At 41.4% G+C, this 22,698-nt stretch overlaps 1 protein-coding gene across 1 annotated transcript in view; it reads right to left on the bottom strand.

Moving 5' to 3' along the window:
* Window positions 1-22,698, bottom strand: part of nrg3b (neuregulin 3b) — a 428,509-nt gene that overhangs the window by 117,363 nt on the left and 288,448 nt on the right. The window contains exon 3 of the mRNA XM_029714064.1: window positions 4,359-4,432. Within this exon, the coding sequence (XP_029569924.1) occupies window positions 4,359-4,432 (74 nt within the window). The remainder of the gene's footprint in view (window positions 1-4,358; window positions 4,433-22,698) is intronic.

The raw sequence follows: 22,698 nt of genomic DNA, 5'->3' as shown, positions 1-22,698 counted from the left end.
GTCTGTAAGGAAACTACACTACATGACCAAAAGTATATGGACACCTGCTCGTCGAACATCTTATTCCCAAATCATGGTCATTAATATAGAGTTGTTCCCCCCTTTGCTGCTATAACAGCCTCCACTCTTCTGGGAAGGCTTTCCAAATGATGTTGGAACATTTCTGCAGGGACTTGCTTCCATTCAGCCACAACGTTTGAAGCACAGAATTATCTAGAATGTCATTGTATGCTGTAGCTCAGCCATGGAAACCCATTTCATGAAGCTCCCGACGAACAGTTCTTGTGTTGACGTTGCTTCCAGAGGCAGTTTGGAACTTGGTAGTGAGTGTTGCAAATGAGGACAGATGATTTTTAAGCTCTATGCGCTTCAGCACTCGGCGTTCCCATTCTGTGAGCTGGTGTGGCCTACCACTTTGCGACTGAGCCGTTGTTGCTCCTAGATGTTTCCACTTCAAAATAACAGCACATACAGTTGACCAGGGAAGCTCTAGCAGGACAGAAATTTGATGAACTGACTTGATAGAAAGGTGGCATGCTATGACGGTGCCACGTTGAAAGTCACTGAGCTCTTTAGTAAGGCCATTCTTCTGCCAATGTTTGTTTATGGAGATTGCATGGCTGTGTGCTCAATTTAAAGACCTGTCAGCAATAGGTGTGGCTGAAATAGCCGAATACACTAATTTGAAAGGGTATCCAAATACCACTCAAAAGTTTAGACACATACTTCCTCCAGGATTTTTCTTAATTTTTAATATTTTCTACATTGTAGAATAATAGTGAAGACATCAAAACTATGAAATAACACATATGGAATCATGTAGTAACCAAAAAAAGTGTTAAACAAATCAAAATATATTTTGCATTTCAATTAACAGGTGTGCCTTTTCAAAAGTAAATTTGTGGAATTTCTTTCCTTCTTAATGCGTTTGAGCCAATCAGTTGTGTTATGACAAGGTAGAGGTGGTATACAGAAGATAGCTCTATTTGGTAAAAGACCAAGTCCATATTATGGTAAGAACAGCTAAAATAAGCAAAGAGAAATGATAGTCCATCATTACTTTAAGACATAAAGGTCAGTCAATACGAAACATTTCAAGAACTTTGAAAGTTTCCTCAAGTGCAGTCAGAAAAACCAAGTGCTATAATGAAATTGGCTCTCATGAGGACCGCCACAGGAAAGGAAGACCCAGAGTTACCGCTGCTGCAGAGGATAAGTTCATTAGAGTTACCAGCCTCAGAAATCGCAGCCCAAAGAAATGCATCACAGAGTTCAAGTAACAGACAAATCTCAACATCAACTGTTCAGAGGAGACTGCGTGAATCAGGCCTTCATGGTCATATTTCAGCAAAGAAACCACTACTAAAGGACATCAATAATAAGAAGAGACTTGCTTGGGCCAAGAAACACGAGCAATGGACATTAGACCTGTGGAAATCTGTCCTTTGGTCTGATAAGTCCAAATTTGAGATTTTTTGTTCCAACCACCGTGTCTTTGTGAGATGCAGAGTAGGTGAACGGATGATCTCTGCATGTGTGGTTCCCATCTTGAAGCATGGAGGAGGAGGTGTGATGGTGTGGGGGTCCTTTGAGGGTGACACTGTCGTGATTTATTTAGAATTCAAGGCACACTTAACCAGCATGGCTACCAAAGCATTCTGCAGCGATATGCCATCCCATCTGGTTTGCTCTTAGTCGGACTATCATTTGTTTTTCAACAGGACAATGACCCAAACACACCTCCAGGCTGTGTAAAGGCTATTTGACCAAGGAGAGTGATGATGTGCTGCATCAGATTACCTGGCCTCCACCTGGCCCGACCTCAACCTAGTTGAGATGGTTTGGGACGAGTTGGACCGCAGAGTGAAAGAAAAGCAGCCAACAACTGCTCAGCATATGTGGGAACTCCTTCAAGACTGTTGGAAAAGTGTTCCAGGCGAAGCTGGTTGAGAGAATGCCAAGAGTATGCAAAGCTGTCATCAAGGCAAAGGGTGGCTATTTTAAAGAATATAAAATATATTTTCAGTTGTTTAACACTTTCTATGTGTTATTTCATAGTTTTGATGTCTTCACTATTATTCTACAATGTAGAAAATAGTAAAAATAAAGAAAAATCCTTGAATGAGTAGTTGTGTCAAAACTTTTGACTGGTACTGTATAGTATATATATAATATTTTTTTTTCATATATATTTTTTGGCCTACCCCAATGCAATTCCCCCGACTTTAAATACCACTGCTTTAGACTGTTCTAACCAGGGGTTGGAACAAACAAAACAATTCTAATCATTTCGTTCTGAACAGAACCATTATTTTCTTCATTCCATTCCACTGTTCTGACCAGCAAAGTACATTTCTTAACCAGTTCAAACCAAAACAAAGTACCAGTTTATATTGTTCCTTTCCGTTCATTTTTAAACCTCTGAAATCAAAATGTTTGTTACATTTAATTCAACATTACATTACTTCACCAATCAGTGTGGATAGAGCAGCTTGCTATGGAGCGGGTAAGTGATTTAAACTGTATAGGAAAGTCGTTAAGAGCAAGTTGTACTTTGCCATAACAGCATGGTTTAATCATAATGAAAGGCAAACGCACCCACTGTGCTGCCAGTCACAGTGTAGGGTGCAAGATAAAACTGAAATGTTGCAGGTGAGGGGAGTGCGTGAGAGGATGGAGGAAGCTTGTCTTTGTGAGCTGGGCTTCTTGTTATGACTTACATTATCTGAATTAGGCCCAAAGAATTATACCTACAGAGGAGCGGCTTCTATGGAGGAACTTTGAATGTCTTTGAACTTCCAAGTTGGTTTAACGTTAGCTAGCTAACACGCTTGTGTGTGCAGTGCAGCACTAGAATTAAAAACAAGTCTAACCCTTTTGCAGTTAATAAATTCAACGTGAAACATAATAACTATAGTATCCTTAACTACAGTAGCATTGAAAAAGTTAATCCATTCTTTTAAACGTCTCTCCCTATTTTCTGAATCATGCTTGTAATGTTGTCTCTAGGCTACAGTAACCTATTCTTCAGAGGAGAGAGGCAGGTAGCCTACACGCACACCCACTAACAAAAATGTTCAGCTAGCAGGCAGATGCTGGAATAAGTTTCCAAGTGACTTAGTGAGTGCTTTGCATAGGCATTTTGTAAGGATTTTTGTGGGACTGGACAAAAATGCCCGGAACGTAAAATAACATTATTAACCAGTTCCCATGCTTTTAAAATAACAGTTCTGTTACAGAACACTATAGATCGCTTTCGTTTCGAATTCTGTTCCTCAAATAATGTAGTTATTTTCTGTTTTTCAGTTCCGTTCCCTGAACCGGTTCAAATCCTTGGTACTAACTAAACTGTAATGAGCTTTGTATTGATTTCAAGTTAGTGTGATGGCCACATCTACTTTCTCAATTCTAATTCTCCAACAGAAGGACACTGCACGTGTTACACTCAAGCAATTCATACCACTTAAAAGATAAATGCAAATGAATTTGAATCCAAATGTACTAATGTACTAATTAAATGTTGATATTGTAAGGTAATGAAAATATCCATCATTCCAGAGAAAGGTAATGACATATTTTTGGCATATCAGATTTGGAATAATTTCAATGACATTGCAGCAACACTGAGTATACGCAAGGGGTAAACAAACACACTTAAAGCTAAAATGCTAGAAGTACTTTTAAACAAAAGAAAGTAAACTTAAGGATACTTTCTCTTCTTTGACGAGATAAAGTTAAACAACGATTTGATGTGTTTGTGTGTCTTCTGGCCTACACAGTTTGTGTCTCCTTTGCTGGAGGAGATAATGTGAAGCCTGGCTCAGTAAGTTTGTATTTATCTTGACCAGAGTAATAAGGTATATATAAAAATGTAACCTTTATTTAACTAGGCAAGTCAGTTAAGAACAACAAATTATTACAAATTATTACAAATTATTATTTACAATAACGGCCTACCAGGGAACACTGCTTTGTACAGGGGCCGAATGACACATTTTTACCTTGTCAGCTCGGGGATTCAATCCACCAACCTTTCGGTTACTGGCCCAATGCTCTAACCACCAGGCTACCTGCCACACCCCTGCATACCTGCCACCCCCCGGCAGGTAGCCTAGTGGTTAGAGCGTTGGGCCAGTAACCAAAAGGTTGCTAGATCAAATCCCCAAGCTGACAAGGTAAAAATCTGTTGTTCTGGCCCTGAACAAGGCAGTTAACCCACTGTTCCAAGGCCGTCATTGTAAATAAGAATTTGTTCTTAACTGACTTGCCTAGCTAAATAAATTAAAAATTGAAGACAGATAATTCCCTAACACTCTTTTGTTTTAACTTTTATGCAGGATCAATACAGGAAGACGTACTTGGGTCAGATAAGATGGAGTCCGTCTTGGGTACGAACTGGTCACAGCGTAGTCCATGGTAACCCTCTTTACACCTGCAACAGAGACAACAGAGATCAATATCCAGGGTCTATGGAGGAAAAACACCCTCTCACAACATGCATGTGCGTAGAGTGGGTAGAGTCAGAGTTATTTTAGTCATTTACCAGGCACTCGAATCCAGAGCGACTAACAATCATTGCATTCAACTAAAGTAGGCAAAACAACTACATTTCACGATCATTGCAAGTATAACCTTCTTGAAAACTAGCCACTATCTGCCAAATCAGTGCTAGAGAGGTTGGAAGAGAATATACGTGCAAGTACAAGTTTATGTATAGCATACGTATGTCCATCTTCAAAGGAAACAAAGGAGAGAAAGAAGACATTCAAGAAGATTCAAATTTTGGGGGAAAAGATTCAGAGACTGGAGGGAGAGAGGGAGAGTAAACTCATATTGGAGGACGAGTATGCTAATGAGGATGGGAAGAAAGAGAGAAAAGAAGAGAAGAGGGCAGTTTGGCCCATCCTAAGCAGTGCCTGCAACCCACTGATAGCACAGTCCTGACAGTAATGTTATGTACCAGTGGAGGTATTGGAAGGACTGGGATTGATATACTCTCTCTCATCCAGACCTGGGTTCAAAAAGTATTTGTTTCCTTCTACGCTTGATTGAGCTTGTATGGCACAACGTTATCAATGGAATAGTCCCAAATGTGCACACCCAGGCAGGCTCAAACACTCCAGGCAGGCTCAATCAAGCACTGAAAGGTGAACTTACAGCGTTTTAACTACTTTGCAGATATGAAACAGACAACAATATCAGTAAAAAATATAAAATTCGCAGTTTATGCTTCAAAACCAACTTTATAAGCGGATTTAAAAATAGGTTCTGTTTGACTCAAAATTCCATGACGTTCAATGAGGCATTGTTGGCACAATACAGTTGAAGTCGGAAGTTTACATACACTTAGGTTGGAGTCATTAAAACTCATTTTTCAACCACTCCACAAATTTCTTGTTAACAAACTCTAGTTTTGGCAAGTCGGTTAGGACATCTACATTGTGCATGACACAATTTTCCAACAATTGTTTACAGATAGATTATTTCACTTATAATTCACTGTATCACAATTCCAGTGGGTCAGAAGTTTACATACACTAAGTTGACTGTGCCTTTAAACAGCTTGAAAAATTCCAGAAAATGATGTCATGGCTTTAGAAGCTTCTGATAGGCTAATCGACATCATTTGAGTCAATTGGAGGTGCACCTGTGGATGTATTTCAAGGCCACCTTCAAACGCCTCTTTGCTTGACATCATGGGAAAATCAAAAGAAATCAGCCAAGAGATTCATCCTTGGGAGCAATTTCCAAACACCTGAAGGTACCACGTTCATCTGTACAAACAATAGTACGCAAGTATAAACACCATGGGACCACGCAGCCGTCATACCGCTCAGGACGGAGATGCATTCTGTCTCCTAGAGATGAACATACTTTGGTGCGAAAAGTGCAAATCAATCCCAGAACAACAGCAAAGGACCTTATGAAAATGCTTGCGGAAATAGGTACAAAAGTATCTATATCCACATTAAAATGAGTTCTATATCGACATAACCTGAAAGGCCGCTCAGCCAAGGAAGAAGCCACTGCTCCAAAACCGCAATAAAAAAACCTAGACTTCGGTTTTCAACTGCACATGGGGACAAAGATTGCACTTTCTGGAGAAACGTCCTCTGATCTGATGAAAAAATAATAGAACAGTTTGGCCATAATGACCATCGTTATGTTTGGAGGAAAAAGGGGGAGGCTTGCAAGCCGAAGGACACCATCCCAACCGTGAAGCATGGGGGTGGCAGCATCATGTTGTGGGGGTGCTTTGCTGCAGGAGGGACTGGTGCACTTCACAAAATAGATGGCCTCATGAGGAAGGAAAATGATGTGGATATATTGAAGCAACATCTCAAGACATCAGTCAGGAAGTTAAAGCTTGGTCGCAAATGGGTCTTCCAAATGGACAATGACCTTAAGCACACTTCCATAGTTGTGGAAAAATGGCTTAAGGACAACAAAGTCAAGGTATTGGAGTGGCCATCACAAAGCCCTGACCTGAATCCTATAGATATTTGTGAGCAGAACTGAAAAAGCGTGTACGAGCAAGGAGGCCTACAAACCTGACTCAGTTACACCAGCTCTGTCAGTTGGAATGGGCCAAAATTCACCCAATTTATTGTGGGAAGCTTGTGGAAAGCTATCCGATACATTTGACCCAAGTTAAAGAATTTGAAGGCAATGCTACCAAATACTCATTGAGTGTAGGTAAACTTCTGACCCGCTGGGAATATGATGAAATAAATAACATCTGAAATAAATCATTCTCTCTACAATTATTCTGACATTTCACATTCTTAATATAAGGTGGTGATCCTAACTGACCAAAGACAGGGAATTTTGACTTGGATTAAATGTCAGAAATTGTGAAAAACTGAGTTAAAATGTAGTTGTTTAAGGTGTATGTAAACTTCCGACTTCAATTGTAGATGGATGCAGTTCAATTTGTTATTAATATAATTCACCAATACATTTCTTGGTAGTCCAAAAAATATTGCTATTAGGTTGTATTAGGTCACAGCTGGCCTGGTACATTTTTTGCTGCCTAAGCCCATTCGGAATGCACCGTATCAGTTTCAATCACTCAATATTTTAAACAAAAACAGATGACTGTAACTAACGCTGGAAATGTCAATACAATCAAACTAGCAAGGGCAATGATCACAAGTCAGTCATAACGTGGCTAATAAGCTAGCACACATGTATCAAACACAAGGCCCGCGGGCTGAATAGAACACACAAATGAGTATAAATGAGTCAACAGTTGAGTCATCTACTTTATGAAATTACAGCCTGATGAGCTCGCATCAGTGAATTCAACTTCAATTGAGCATCTTTTGTGTGTCCTGTTTACAGCGCACAGCAGGGGAAAAGTGTACAGACACATCCTTACAGTCCAAGCTAGGCTAGTAAAATGTTGCAGTCTGGCTTCAGTTTTTAAACCTTGACAATTAATAACCAATAAAGCAAAACCTGCAACAAAACACCATGCAACAGAAATATGTAGACCTATTACAGCAACATTTGAGCAGTAGCCTAGGTTGGCTGCTCAACTACGATAGCTACAATTTGAGTGCACCACACAGCAATGTTGCATTCAACCGCACCGGTGATTCATGCAGTGCAAAATGAAAAACATATTTTAAGTTCAAATGTTACAACAACCTATAGCGACGTTTTGATATTTGGAGTTATTAGATACTTACTTTTTTATTAGGGTCGCAGCATATTATGCACATCTATTAGCATAGCAGAAAAGGCTGGACAAGTATTATGTATATCTTATTATTATTTATTGTTTTATATGCTAAAATGCTGTATACAGCATCCTTATGTACATAACTGTACATTATAAAGGGCCATATTTTTTTAATTAAAACAAATGGCCAGTTCGGGTCGCAGATGCACGTTTTTTTCTAAAAGCAAATAGGCTATGTCTGGCCCGTGAATTCATAGTTATTTCAATATGGTCCGTGCACTGATTGACTTTGACAACCCTAGGATAGCGAATCAATTTATGTAGCTAGCTATTTATTTAGCAAGCTAAAAACACGGTCCCTAACATTACCTAGCTAGCTGCTGGGAGAATATCATGTCATTGGAGGAGTGGGTGAGTGACCAACTGTCTCTCCTCATATCAGTTTTCGTTGGCTACAGTTAGAGATGCACAGGTGTCATTTGGTTAGCAAACAATAAATGTTAATTGCTTTGCTAGCTAGCTATGCTAGTTAGGATATCTCTTAGTTGTCAATCAAATGTATTAGGCATCGATCAAATGGCTGGGCGGGCAGGCAAGTTCCCATCCAATTGTCAAAACCTGGGTTGGGACAAGCATGCATTGGCAGGCAAGCTGCAGAAGGAAGAGCATGCTATTATTCCCCATTCCCCTAATATTCTCTCATTAGATTTTAGCTCATTCTGCTCTGACTAGCATTACTTGTTGATTTTGTTGTTGTTGATGTGCATAACTGTGAAAGAGAGAGCCTACCTCTTCATGGTTGTCTTATCAATAGGATTGTGAAGTTCCAAAATGTAAGACTCCCGTGGTATTTACATATTTGCTGAAATCCATTCAGGTGTATTTTGTGGCTTTTGGTGAATGCGTTCTAATGATCTGAAGTCGCGCTGTTGCTACTGCCTGTAAAGTTCAAGGTGAATGATGGCAGGCCCTTGTGCCAAGTGGCTTGCAGTGCATTCGGAAAGTATTCAGACCCTTTCCCTTTTTCCACAATTTGTTACTTTACAGCCTTATTCTAAAATGGATTTAATTAAATGCTTTCGTTATCAATCTACACACAATACCCAATAATGAACAAATAAAAACATGTTTTTAGACATTTTTGCAAATGTATTAAAAATAAAAAACACAAATACGTTATTTACATAAGCGTTCAGACCCTTTGCTATAAGACTTGAAATTGAGCTCAGGTGCATCCTGTTTCCATTGATCATCCTTGAGATGTTTCTACAACTTCATTGGAGTCCACCTGTGGTAAATTCAATTGATTGGACATGATTTGGAAAGGCATACACCTGTCTATATAAGGTCCCACAGTTGACAGTGCATATCAGAGCAAAAACCAAGCCATGAGGTCAAAGGAATTGTCCATAGAGCTTTGAGACAGGATTGTGTCGAGGCGCAGATCTGGGGAAGGGTACCAACACATTTCTGCAGCATTGAAGGTCCCCAAGAACACAGTGGCCTCCATCATTCCTAAATGGAAGAAGTTTGGAACCACCAAGACTCTTCCTAGAGCTGGCCGCCCGGCCAAACAGAGGAATCAGGGGAGAAGGGCCTTGGTCAGGGAGGTGACCAAGAACCTGATGGTCACTCTGACAGAGCTTCAGAGTTCCTCTGTGGAGATGGGAGAACCTTCCAGAAGGATAACCATCGCTGTAGCACTCCACCAATCAGGCCTTTATGGTACAGTGGCCAGAAGTAAGCCACTCCTCAGTAAAAGGCACATGACAGCCCACTTGGAGTTTGCCAAAGGCACCTAAAGGACTCTCAGACCATGAAAAATAAGATTGTCTGGTCTGATGAAACCAAGATTGAACTCTTTGGCCTGAATGCCAAGCGTTGCATCTGGAGGAAACCTGGCGTCATCCCTACAATGAAGCATGGCGGTGGCAGTATCATGCTGTGGGGATGCTGCAGGGACTGAGAGACTAGTCAGGATTGAGGGAAAGATGAACAGAGCAAAGTACAGAGAGATCCTTGATGAAAACCTGCTCCAGAGTGCTCAGGACCTCGGGCAGAGGTGAAGGTTCGCCTTCCAACAGGACAACGAATGTCCTTGAGCTGTCCAGCCAGAGCCCAGACTTGAACCCGATCTAACATCTGATGAGAGACCTGAAAATAGCTGTGCATTAATACTCCCCATCCAACCTGACAGAGCTTGAGAGGATCTGCAGAGAAGAATGGGAGAAATTCCCCAAATACAGGTGTGCCAAGCTTGTAGCGTCATACCCAAGAAGAATTGAGGCTGTAATCGTTGCCAAAGGTGATTCAACAAAGTACTGAGTAAAGGGTTTGAATACTTATGTAAATGTGATATTTCGTATTTTTGCATCTTAGAAATTTGCTAAAATTTCAAATAACATGTTCTTGCTTTGTCATTATGGGGTATTGTGTGTAGATTGATCAGGGGCAAAAACGATTTAAGACATTTTAGAAAAAGGCTGTAACATAACAAAATGTGGAAAAAGTGAAGGGGTCTGAATACTTTCTGAATACACTGAATTTGCATATAGGCCGACTGTAGCTCTGATTGGCTATGGCACACCAGTCTGAGTAGACTCCGGTCCTGGACAGGATATATGTTTTTTATGTTTTTTTATTTACTGCAGTGTCTATTACTTATCTAAACGAACAGCGGCTTTCCCATTCTATATTGCTATAGAATTTTCACAAATGCCTTACTATACGTCATTCCCAAACATTCTATACATTTATGAAAACCTGAAAAGGACCATATCTAATTTATCTGATTGCCAGAAAAAAAAGGTGTCATATTCTTCCTGGGGGTGTATATGAACAGATTTAAAAAATATTCCATGTTGCTAAAATGCTGTGAGTTCCACTTTAAAATACTATTTGAACCCAGGTCTGCAGGCCTCGTGCTGTTACAGTAGATCTACGAGAGACACTTCAGGAGACATTTGACTTCACATGATTCAGTTTTGTGAGATTTTAGGTTTTCCTCAAGCAATACGTTTCGGTTCTATGCCTCCGCTGAGCGTGTGTCAAATAAATCTATTTTAGCTCAATGACATGAGTTCTGGCTCTTTTTTACACATTCATATTTTTAGATGACCCTTTGGCCAAGCACCCATATGATGACCTAAGTTGCTCAGTACCGCAACGCATTCAGTTTTATAAATGAATTTGTTATTTTCCCTGAGCGACATCCACATGCTGACACACACACACACACACACACACACACACACACACACACTCAGTTTGTGCCAAATAAATCTACGGAACTGGATGATGTGTTGGATATCCATTTTTTTCTCCATTCATTTATATACTGCTCAAAAAAATTAAGGGAACACTTAAACAACACATCCTAGATCTGAATGAAAGAAATAATCTTATTAAATACTTTTTTCTTTACATAGTTGAATGTGCTGACAACAAAATCACACAAATAATCAATGGAAATCCAATTTATCAACCCATGGAGGTCTGGATTTGGAGTCACACTCAAAATTAAAGTGGAAAACCACACTACAGGCTGATCCAACTTTGATGTAATGTCCTTAAAACAAGTCAAAATGAGGCTCAGTAGTGTGTGTGGCCTCCACGTGCCTGTATGACCTCCCTACAACGCCTGGGCATGCTCCTGATGAGGTGGCGGATGGTCTCCTGAGGGATCTCCTCCCAGACCTGGACTAAAGCATCCGCCAACTCCTGGACAGTCTGTGGTGCAACGTGACGTTGGTGGATGGAGCGAGACATGATGTCCCAGATGTGCTCAATTGGATTCAAGTCTGGGGAACGGGCGGGCCAGTCCATAGCATCAATGCCTTCCTCTTGCAGGAACTGCTGACACACTCCAGCCACATGAGGTCTAGCATTGTCTTGCATTAGGAGGAACCCAGGGCCAACCGCACCAGCATATGGTCTCACAAGGGGTCTGAGGATCTCATCTCGGTACCTAATGGCAGTCAGGCTACCTCTGGCGAGCACATGGAGGGCTGTGCGGCTCCCCAAAGAAATGCCACCCCACACCATGACTGACCCACCGCCAAACCGGTCATGCTGGAGGATGTTGCAGGCAGCAGAACGTTCTCCACGGCGTCTCTAGACTCTGTCACGTCTGTCACATGTGCTCAGTGTGAACCTGCTTTCATCTGTGAAGAGCACAGGGCGCCAGTGGCGAATTTGCCAATCTTGGTGTTCTCTGGCAAATGCCAATGACTGCACGGTGTTGGGCTGTAAGCACAACCCCCACCTGTGGACGTCGGGCCCTCATACCACCCTCATGGAGTCTGTTTCTGACCGTTTGAGCAGACACATGCACATTTGTGACCTGCTGGAGGTCATTTTGCAGGGCTCTGGCAGTGCTTCTCCTGCTCCTCCTTGCACAAAGGTGGAGGTAGCGGTCCTGCTGCTGGGTTGTTGCCCTCCTACGGCCTCCTCCACGTCTCCTGATGTACTGGCCTGTCTCCTGGTAGCGCCTCCATGCTCTGGACACTACGCTGACAGACACAGCAAACCTTCTTGCCACAGCTCGCATTGATGTGCCATCCTGGATGAGCTGCACTACCTGAGCCACTTCTGTGGGTTGTAGACTCCGTCTCATGCTACCACTAGAGTGAAAGCACCGCCAGCATTCAAAAGTGACCAAAACATCAGCCAGGAAGCATAGGAACTGAGAAGTGGTCTGTGGTCCCCACCTGCAGATCCACTCCTTTATTGGGGGTGTCTTGCTAATTGCCTATAATTTCCACCTGTTGTCTATTCCATTTGCACAACAGCATGTGAAATATATTGTCAATCAGTGTTGCTCCTAAGTGGACAGTTTGATTTCACAGAAGTGTGATTGACTTGGAGTTACATGGTGTTGTTTAAGTGTTCCCTTTATTTTTTTGAGCAGTGTATTTCGGGTTAGCCTTTAGCTCAGCATAAGCACCCATATGGCTTGTAGACTTAATTGAGCATGCTCTGTATCTGTTCTATTCTTATCCTCAAGAGCAGCAGACAAACTTTGTGTTAACAGTCATTGATTTGGTCCAACTTCACCACCAACTCCAAATGCTTCTCCTTCAAACATGACACTGCAAGGATTTTCCTCAGACAGAGCTATTTGTTTGAAATTCATGGCAACAGGCACTATTTTCATTGTGTTTGTTCTACAAAATGGAAACCAGTTGGTTGCATGTATACTGTGTCCGTCAAACGAGACACCCAATCAACATATTCAGTGACGTCCTGCTGTAATATTTGTTACAGTTTTATTTAGATTGTACTGAAACAAATTAATTAACATTTCTTATGGGTTTGGTCTTATGGGTTTGGGTACCTAATCTTTGATTTAAAAAATGCCCAGTCAAACCATAGACCATACACAATCAATCCATTAACAAGACCGGCCAGTCAAAATCATTGGCAGCATCTTAGTTCCATTCACCTAGGATACTTGAGAAAATGTTCTCTCTCTCCTTCAAACATTGATTTGCGACTAATGTATAACAAAGTTTATAAGAAAGTGCCGTAACCAGTCCGTTTGTTTCAACTCAAATTAGATTTTCACCTCAAAAAGTACCACACAAATCAATTGGATTCAACTAAGATTTGATTCGAACCTTTGATGGAATTTCATTGGGCCTAATGTCTACTTTTTTCTAGTCTTGTTGTGACAGACAACCGTCCAACCTCAGTGGTCTGCCTGCTTCTGAGGTGGGAACTGGGGATCCAATGGCTCAGTGGGTAAGAGCATATTGCAGGGCCACTCTGAATATATTATGTGTCATTGTCAATGTTTTGTAAGACGCTTTGGATGAAAGCTTATTGACTGTTTTTCCACGTGAATGCAAATATGAAAGGGCATTTCAATTGGTATGAACCTGGCTGGTATGAATTATACCTGGTATATTGTGGATATAATGGGCACTTTCTGGTACTTATATCAAATAATTAAATGTAATGGTAATAGCCTGGTTCCAGGCTACCTTTATTGGGTAGACAGCGCAAACATATTGGTTATTTGTACAGTATTACTATTAAACTATAGTGAATTTCAGTGAAAAGAAACAAAAAAGGGATGACTTAAGTAAACACCAAATTAGCGGACTATACAAAAATGTGTTACCCAGATTGCTTTTGTTACACACATAAAGCACGCTATCATGGCACCAGAAGGCATGAAAGAGTATTTGCGTCTCACATTTTCCTGTTTCTAGTCACACCTTCCTACCCTCTCTTTGCTGAAATGCCTCGTTAGCATTCTGAGTCACAACTCAAATGTCTGTCTGGCTATCTGGTTATCTCCACTCTCCTTTTGTTTTGTCTCTATCTCTCCCCCTCTGTCTCTGTCTCTGTGTCATTGTGAAACAAGCTGACATCCTTCAATATGATTCAAGCAATGCTTTGTAGACAAATGTGTTTGTGCGAATGTGCGAGTCGATTGTGTGCTTGAATACGATAAAGGATGTGCATGATGATGACTGTGCGTGAGTATGTTTAGTGGTTGGACGATTGATACCGGAGCTCCGATGCAGTTTTCAAAGCACTACTGATCTGATACAATGTACCGATGCTCATTTCAAAGTAACATTATCAAGTGATCAATAACGTCCGAAGCTTTGGTTGATACAAACTGTGTGTTGCAAAATGCGAGATCCCACTGATTTCACCGTGGTTCTGGTCCTTTCTTCGATTCGAAGTTGCTTTCAAAGGCCGACCTTTACTGGACACCATACTGTACTTAGAAACCAAGTTAGGATTTGTTCAAATTTCTGCATTGAACAGTAGCACAGCAGGTAGAGTCAGAAACACTCAGAGACGACAGGGTATGGGGTCGAGTCCTGGTAAAGGCACTCTATTCGGAGATAGTTTTATGTGAAATCACACTTTCTGCCCATTGTTGAAATTCGTTATTTTATTTGGTATTGTATAAACTTCTGTTTTAAGCAACCTGAATAATGCCATAGAATTAGAGTTTTTCCAAAATAGTCAACTTAAAGGAAATTGTTTTGGCCTTATGTAAAATACAAACCTGTTATTCTAACTGATTGTAGGCTATTAACACCAGCGACTAAACACTGTGCCATGGAGTTTGATGAATATTGTGTGGAAAAAACGTCTATTTATATTTATTGATGACCAGTAGATGTCACTAATGTGCGTTGTGTTAAAAGCTCAGAGTAATTAATTGTTTTTCAGAAAGACAATTTCCTATCGTTATGTGTGTGTCTGTGTGCATATTTATAAGAAAAAGTGTGAGAGAGAGAGAGAGAGAGAGAGAGAGAGGTTTCTGTTTGCCGGTTATTGACAGCTTTTGGTAGATAAAAAAATAAAAAGACAATAAATAAAATTGTTGCTGGCCAAATTGACCGGGAGAAAAAACAATGCCATTGCAAAATAATGTTTTTTCTTCATTGAGTTTATCATATGCTTCCCAGTCGAAACAGTTTCATTCGTTTTGGTGTTCAGCAGACGGACAACTAGTTTTCATGCACATTTTTTCACTTGAGAGACACTGCACCAAACATCTTAGATGTAAAATTTTGTGAATATGACCTTCTCTGCAAAATTGACAGAAATAATGACAGATCTCTTGATTTATCTTGACTATTATAGGAAAGCGTAAATGTATGTTGTTGTGTACGCCGTTTCAAGAGGGACAAACAGTAATATAACCAAATTTATTTTTAAGGGAATATGCGAGGCACATTCGCTACGCCTAGCCAAGTTCTGGTAGGAGCAAACTGAACGTAGTATTTAGACGTCTTTAGTGTGTAGCCCAAACCGTTCTGACGCTACAGTCAGAAGTTGGCACATCGGCGGTACCGACTTGTGGGAGTTGGAGAGCAAAGCGGAGAACACTCTCGTGTTCGTGAGAATTTAATCTTTCCATAGAGGGGTCATATGTAGCCCAAATGGTTCGGACACTACAGACGTTTTCGTGAAAATACTGATTTTCGGGATATTTTGTAGTCTGAAAACATCGTTGTAGCTCTGCCACCTTCCACCGCAGATGCAGATATCTCAAACAGACTTTTATGGATTTCTTTATTACACTAATTACATTTCCAAGGGGGTGCAGACTAGACAATATCACACAGAGTGCATTTTCAATTTGTTGGAGCTGTAGTGCTAACTTTCTATAGTGCTTTTACCACCACATGCTAGAGTCGGGGAGAAATATAACTCTTTGTCTGGGCATGGGAAGCAGGGATGGGGAATACTCCTTCGACACTAATTACCACCTAGCTCATTAATTAGCAACTGAGTAAAATGGATGAAGGTTTATGGTAGCAAGGGGGAGGTTCAAGAGGAAGGAAGAATGGGACTGGGAATGGAAGGGCTTGATGTTCAGTCAATCCGCTGCCCCTCCTGCCATGCAGTCGTTCCAGTACATCCCCTTTTCTAACCTTATGGGTGCACTATAGGGAACAGGGTGCTGTTTAGGACACGGTCCATCTATCAAGTACTGAGCTGAAGATACTAGCACATTTATACTTGGCTCATATAGACATGGCTCACATGTCACTTAGGACTGTAGTGATAATTAAAATGTAGGGCCAGCGGCTCATTATAGTGATTTGGGGTGTGATTTGCTTATAGCGCATTTTTGTGCAACCATGTGTAAGAGTGTCATTCTGTTGTAAATGGCACCCTGTTTCCTGAATGGCACCCTGTGTCCTGGCCAAAGGAAGTGTGCTATATAGGGAATAGAGTGCTATTTGGGATGCATCCCAGTCTTCTTACTTATTGCCATACATACACTACCGTTCAAATGTTTTGGGTCACTTAGACATGATGCTGACCTTCTAGGCAGAGTTCCTCTGTCCAGTGTCTGTGTTCTTTTGCCCATCTTAATCTTTTATTTTTATTGACCAGTCTGAGATATGGCTTTTTCTTTGCAACTCTGCCTAGAAGGCCAGCATCCCGGAGTCGCCTCTTCACTGTTGATGTTGAAACTGGTGTTTTGCGGGTACTATTTAATGAAGCTGCCAGTTGAGGACTTTTGAGGCATCTGTTTCTCAAACTAGACACTCTAATGTACTTGTCCTCTTGCTCAGTTGTGCACCGGGGCCTCCCACTCCACTTTCTATTCTGGTTATTTTATTTATTTATTTCACCTTTATTTAACCAGGTAGGCCATTTGAGAACAAGTTCTCATTTACAACTGCGACCTGGCCAAGAAAAAGCTAAGCAGTGTGACACAAACAACAACACAGAGTTACACATGGAATAAACAAGCGTATAGTCAATAACACAATAAAAAAAAGTATATATACAGTGTGTGCAAATGGTGTGAGGAGGTAAGGCAATAAATAGGCCATAGTAGCGAGGTAGTTACAATTTAGCAAATTAACACTGGAGTGATAGATGAGCAGATGATGATGTGCAAGTAGAAATACTGTTGTAAGGGTGTAAGGGCAGAAAAGTCAATAAAAACAATATGGGGATGAGGTAGGTAGATTGGGAGGGCTAATTACAGATGGGCTATGTACAGCTGCAGCGATCGGTTAGCTGCTCAGATAGCTGATGTTTAAAGTTAATGAGGGAAATATAAGTCTCCAGCTTCAGCGATTTTTGCAATTTGTTCCAGTCATTGGCAGCTGAGAACTGGAAGGAAAGGCGGCCAAAGGAGGTGTTGGCTTTGGGGATGGCCAGTGAAATATACCTGCTGGAGAGGTGCTACGGGTGGGTGTTGATATCGTGACCAGTGAGCTGAGATAAGGCGGAGCTTTACCTAGCATCGACTTATAGATTACCTGGAGCCAGTGGGTCTGGCGATAAATATGTAGCGAGGGCCAGCCGACTAGAGCATACAGGTCACAGTATGGTCAATTTTAAGAGGGTATGTTTGGCGGCGTGAGTGAAGGAGGCTTTATTGCGATTCTAGATTTAATTTTGGATTGGAGATGTTTAATATGAGTCTGGAAGGAGAGTTTACAGTCTAGCCAGACACCTAGGTATTTGTAGTGGTCCAGAGTAGTGATGCTAGTCGGGCAGGCGGGTGTGGGCAGCGCACAGTGGAAAAGCATGCATTTGGTTTTACTAGCATTTACAGGGGGGGAAAAGGTTTTTGATCCCCTGCTGATTTTGTACGTTTGCCCACTGACAAAGAAAGGATCAGTCTATAATTTTAATGGTAGGTTTATTTGAACAGCGAGAGACAGAATAACAAAAATATCCAGAAAAACGCATGTCAAAATGTTATAAATTGATTTGCATTCTAAAGAAGGCCAGTTTTATTGCTTCTTTAATCAGGACAACAGTTTTCAACTGTGCTAACATAATTGCAAAAGGGTTTTCTAATGATCAATTAGCCTTCTAAAATGATAAACGTGATTAGCTAACACAACGTGCCATTGGAACACAGGAGTGATGGTTGCTGATAATGGGCCTCTGTATGCCAATGTAGATTTTCCAATAAAAATTGCAGTTTCCAGCTACAATAGTCAGTTACAACATTAACAATGTCTACACTGTATTTCTGATCAATTTGATATAGTTTTAATGGACAAAAAATGTGCTTTTCTTTCACAAACAAGGACATTTCTAAGTGACCCCAAACTTTTGAATGGTAGTGTTCATATTCATTTGTGTCTATTGCAGCATTGGGTCGGGGGAGAGCGTCGAGCTTAACCTATGTTTCTAATGACATTGATGGATGGCCCTGTGTGGACTGTTTACATGAGAGAGTGATGGTGATGGCGAGGGTGAACTAGCAGTATCGGTGCCCGAAACTCAAACACTGTGCAGAGCAAGATGGGTTCTTTAAGGAATATCAATAGTGCTTCTTTGAGTTATATGCTGTGTCTCAAATACCTTTTTTTCACTTGTTCCTTCTAAACTGCGCGCCGTGCAGAAATATGAGCCTATAGAGAGAAGCAAGAGATTGAACTTCCTGAACTTTCTAGAGCAGTGGTCACCAACCGGTTGATCGCGTTCGACTGGTCGATCTCCAAGGCATTCCTTTTCTGTAAAAAACCCAACGTTGGGGGGCTCTGCTGAGCAGCAACTTGTGAAGACGCGTTTTCACTCGGTGCACCTCTCCAGGAATTACAATTTACTATTAATACTTCACCGACCCCTCCCCTACCGCGTTAATTTTATAACATTTAATTAGGAATCAAATCAAAAAATTTTCCCCTGATATTTTTGGCCTTTTCATCATAAAATGTTGGCAACGAGTCACAAAGAGCAGGCCTCTAATAAAGCCTCAGGCTCACCGAACACTGACACAGACTCTGATCCCCCCGACCTAGCCAAGGTAATGGCGGCTATCATTAAGTCTGAACAGACTGTGCTGGCTAAGGTGGAGTCACTATTCACTGACCTATCTGCACAAATAGCTACTCTCGCCACCAAGGTCAACACAAAAAACGACTCCGTTAAAGACTTGGAGTAACAGGACACCTGTCTGAATAGCCTGGAAGGTGGCGCAAATACTTACTCCGACAAAGTGGTGACACTGGAAGAGCAAGTCACCTGGCTATCATCAGATGTCATCAAATTTTCTTTCAAGGTCGAGGACCTCGAGAACAGACCACGCCGGGGGAACAGTCACATTTTCGGTGTGAGATTGCCGCCTACCCTGTTCATAGCTAAACTGCTACAGGAAATTCTAGGCCTCGATTACGCCCCCACCTTGACCGTGCGAACAGAAGCTGACAGTCTGCACTGAAGAATGGGCCCAGACTGATGTAGCCGCCCAAACCCATCCTAGTCAAATTACACTACTTTCAGGAAAAGGAGGATGTCCTCCGTAAGGCATCACAAGGCCAGAAGTTTGGCATTTACCCAAACTACAAAGCGGCAGTAATGAAGAAGTCAGCCTTCAATGAGGTAAGGGGGCTCCTACATCGCTGTCTGGACACCAAGTTTGGCATTCCCTACCCAGCAATGCTGAAGATCACTACTCCCTCCTGCGAGCAGAAGACATCCGTGGACCCAACCAGGGCCAAAGAATACATTGTTGTGCACCTACATCCACAGGAGAACAGGTGACATAGGAATAACTAGCCATTGTAGGCCCATACTTTGCCCCTGGCCCTACACTAGCCATGCTAATGTGACTAAGGACCAACTAGTGAACTCATATCTTATTAAGAAAGTGCCACCCCCAATTGCCAAAAAAGGACAATTATTCTTCCATTAATTTAATGTGATGAATAATGATGGTATGCATATGGTCTCACAAGGACAATACAGTTTGAATAGTATTTTATTTACAGTACATGGCACAATTCGCTTTTACCAACTAGCTACAGCTGGACAGCCTCGGCGATAGGTGGCACGATACTAATTAGCCTAGTCGCTACCTAAGGCTAACCACTGAGCTCTCTATTTCCATGTCTTAATAGGATACCCCACTAAAATACTGTGGAACATATACCTCCTTTAATATATATATATATATATATATATATATATATATATATGTTTAATTATCTTTCAAATATGCATATTGCATAAGATACATTAGAGAACTGAGGTGGTTCCCTTCAGAATCCCTTCGTATGTGTAAGATTGATTATGTTCGCCCTGGATAGAGCTCTACTGAGGTTCAGTTTAACATGGTAGTATTTTGCTCTAGTTTAGGAGAGGTAGATACAGCCTTCCAACAGGGGGAAGGCCAGCATAGGGGTCCAAGGTTTTCTTCTAGGTATTTAGTTAATTTTAGCAGTTTTTTTTCATCCTTATCTCAGACCATAGCCCTGTCTAGCTAAATATCCGCTTTCCGGACAGTGCTGAGTCACGACATGACCCGCTACTACTATCCTGTAGTGCCTATAAAAAATACATATCAACTCACATTGATGTCTTTTTACAGCTCAACTGCACCCCTGACGTGTCTCATTCTATTGTGTGTTAGTCGTTAAAAGCATAGCTAAGGGGCCAAATTATTTCATAGACAGCGTATGACAACAAACAGCGCAATAAATGCTTATCGATGCTATCTCAACTAATTTTAAATGTGGACAACAGATATGCCTCTTCTTCTGAACTCTACAAAGAGAGACTGCTACACCAATCAGAATTTGACAATCTTCCCACTAAACAAACGGAGCAAGTTGTTATCTCACCAGCTTCGACAATCCGCTGATAGCAGCACCATACCTGAAATATGTGTTGCAGCTGATTTAACTTCTACCAATCCCAAAGAAATTAACAATCAATTTAAGCAATTCTACTCTGCTCGTCAAAGGCTCTTCCAGACACATCTCGTATGCATGCATTTCTGGACAATCTGGACATTCCCTGTCTCAGTTCAGATGAATAAACTAACATGGATGCCTCAATAAGTGACGATGAAGCTACTCGGGCAATCCAGTCCATGCAGAGCGGTAAAGCTCATGGGCATGATGGCTTCCCTATTGAACTTTATAAAGCCTTCTCCTCTAAACTATCCCCTATCCTTAGCTCAATGTACAATGAATTCCTTTCTAGTCAGAAACTGCCCCACACACTTACCCAGGCGGTTTGTTTAAAAATAACAAAAATCCCCTATACTGTGGCTCACACTGCCCTATAAACCTTTTGTGCTGAGATTATACAATTCTCACTAAGGTCTTCTCGTGCCGTTTAGAGACAGTGATGCCTGATATAATTACCTCTGACCGAACCAGATTTATCGTGGACTTCAGGAAACAGCAGAGGGAGCACCCCCCTATCGACAGGACAGCAGTGGAGAAGGTGGAAAGTTTTAAGTTCCTCAGCGTACACATCACGGACAAACTGAAATGGTCCACCCACACAGACAGTGTGGTGAAGAAGGTGCACAGGAGGCTGAAGAAATTTGGCTTGTCACCTAAAAACCTCACAAACATTTACCGAGGGCATCCTGTCAGAATGTATCACCGCCTAGTAAGGCAACTGCACCGCCCACAACCGCAGGGCTCAACATAGGATGGTGCGGTCTGCAGAACGCATCACCGGAGGCAAACTACCTGCCCTCCAGGACACCTACAGCACCCGGTATCACAGGAAGGCCAAAAAGATCATCAAGGACAACAACCACCCAAGCCACTGCCTGTTCACCCTGCTACCATCCAGAAGGCTAGGTCAGTGCAGGTGCATCAAAGCTGGGACCGAGAGACTGAAATATAGCTTCTATCTCAAGGCCATCAGACTGTTAAACAGCCATCACTAATACAGAGAGGCTGCTGCCTACATACAGACTTGAAATCATTGGCTACTTTAATAAATGGATCACTAGTCACTTTAACAATGCCACTTCAATGTTTACATATCTTGCATTACTCATCCCATATGTATATACTCTATTTTATACCATCTATTGCATCTTGCCTATGCCACTCGGTCATTGCTCATCCATATATTTATATGTATATATTCTTATTCCATCCCTTTACTTAGATTTGTGTGTATTAGGTTGTTGTTGTGGAATTGTTAGATTACTTGATAGATATTGCTGCACTGTCGGAACTAGAAGCACAAACATTTCACTACACTCGCAATAACATCTGCTAACCATGTGTATGTGACCAATAATATTTGATTTGATCTCAGGTAAACAATCTTTCTATAATATGTGCCGGCTATTTAATGTTCTTTATTCTGCCCACTCAACTCTACAGCCAGAGGTTGTCATCTCTCTTGATGCTGAAAAGGCTTTTGACCGGGTTGAGTGGGAATATCTATTTACAGTCCTAGAGAGATTTGGGTTTGGCCCATCATTCCTTTCCTGGATTAAGATTTTTAACTAGTTCTCAGTGGCTTTTGTAACAATGTTACCTCAAGCTACTTCCCTCTCCATATGAGGGCCAGGCAAGGTTGCCGTTTATCACCTTTCGTATTAGATATCGATATTGAGCCTCTTGAGGAGAGGATTAAGGGAATACTAAGGGGTGACATAACTCACAAGGTGTCCTTATATGCAGACCATCTTCTTTTATACATATCTAACCCTGTGGAGTCTACACCCTATCACTTGGACATGCTAAAAGGTTTTGGGACATTCTCTGGTTATAAGTTAAACCTAACAAAAAGTGTGC

This window comes from Salmo trutta, chromosome 2, assembly GCF_901001165.1.
Source record: "Salmo trutta chromosome 2, fSalTru1.1, whole genome shotgun sequence".
Lineage (NCBI taxonomy): Eukaryota > Metazoa > Chordata > Actinopteri > Salmoniformes > Salmonidae > Salmo > Salmo trutta.
This window is presented reverse-complemented; position numbering and strand designations above follow the sequence as displayed.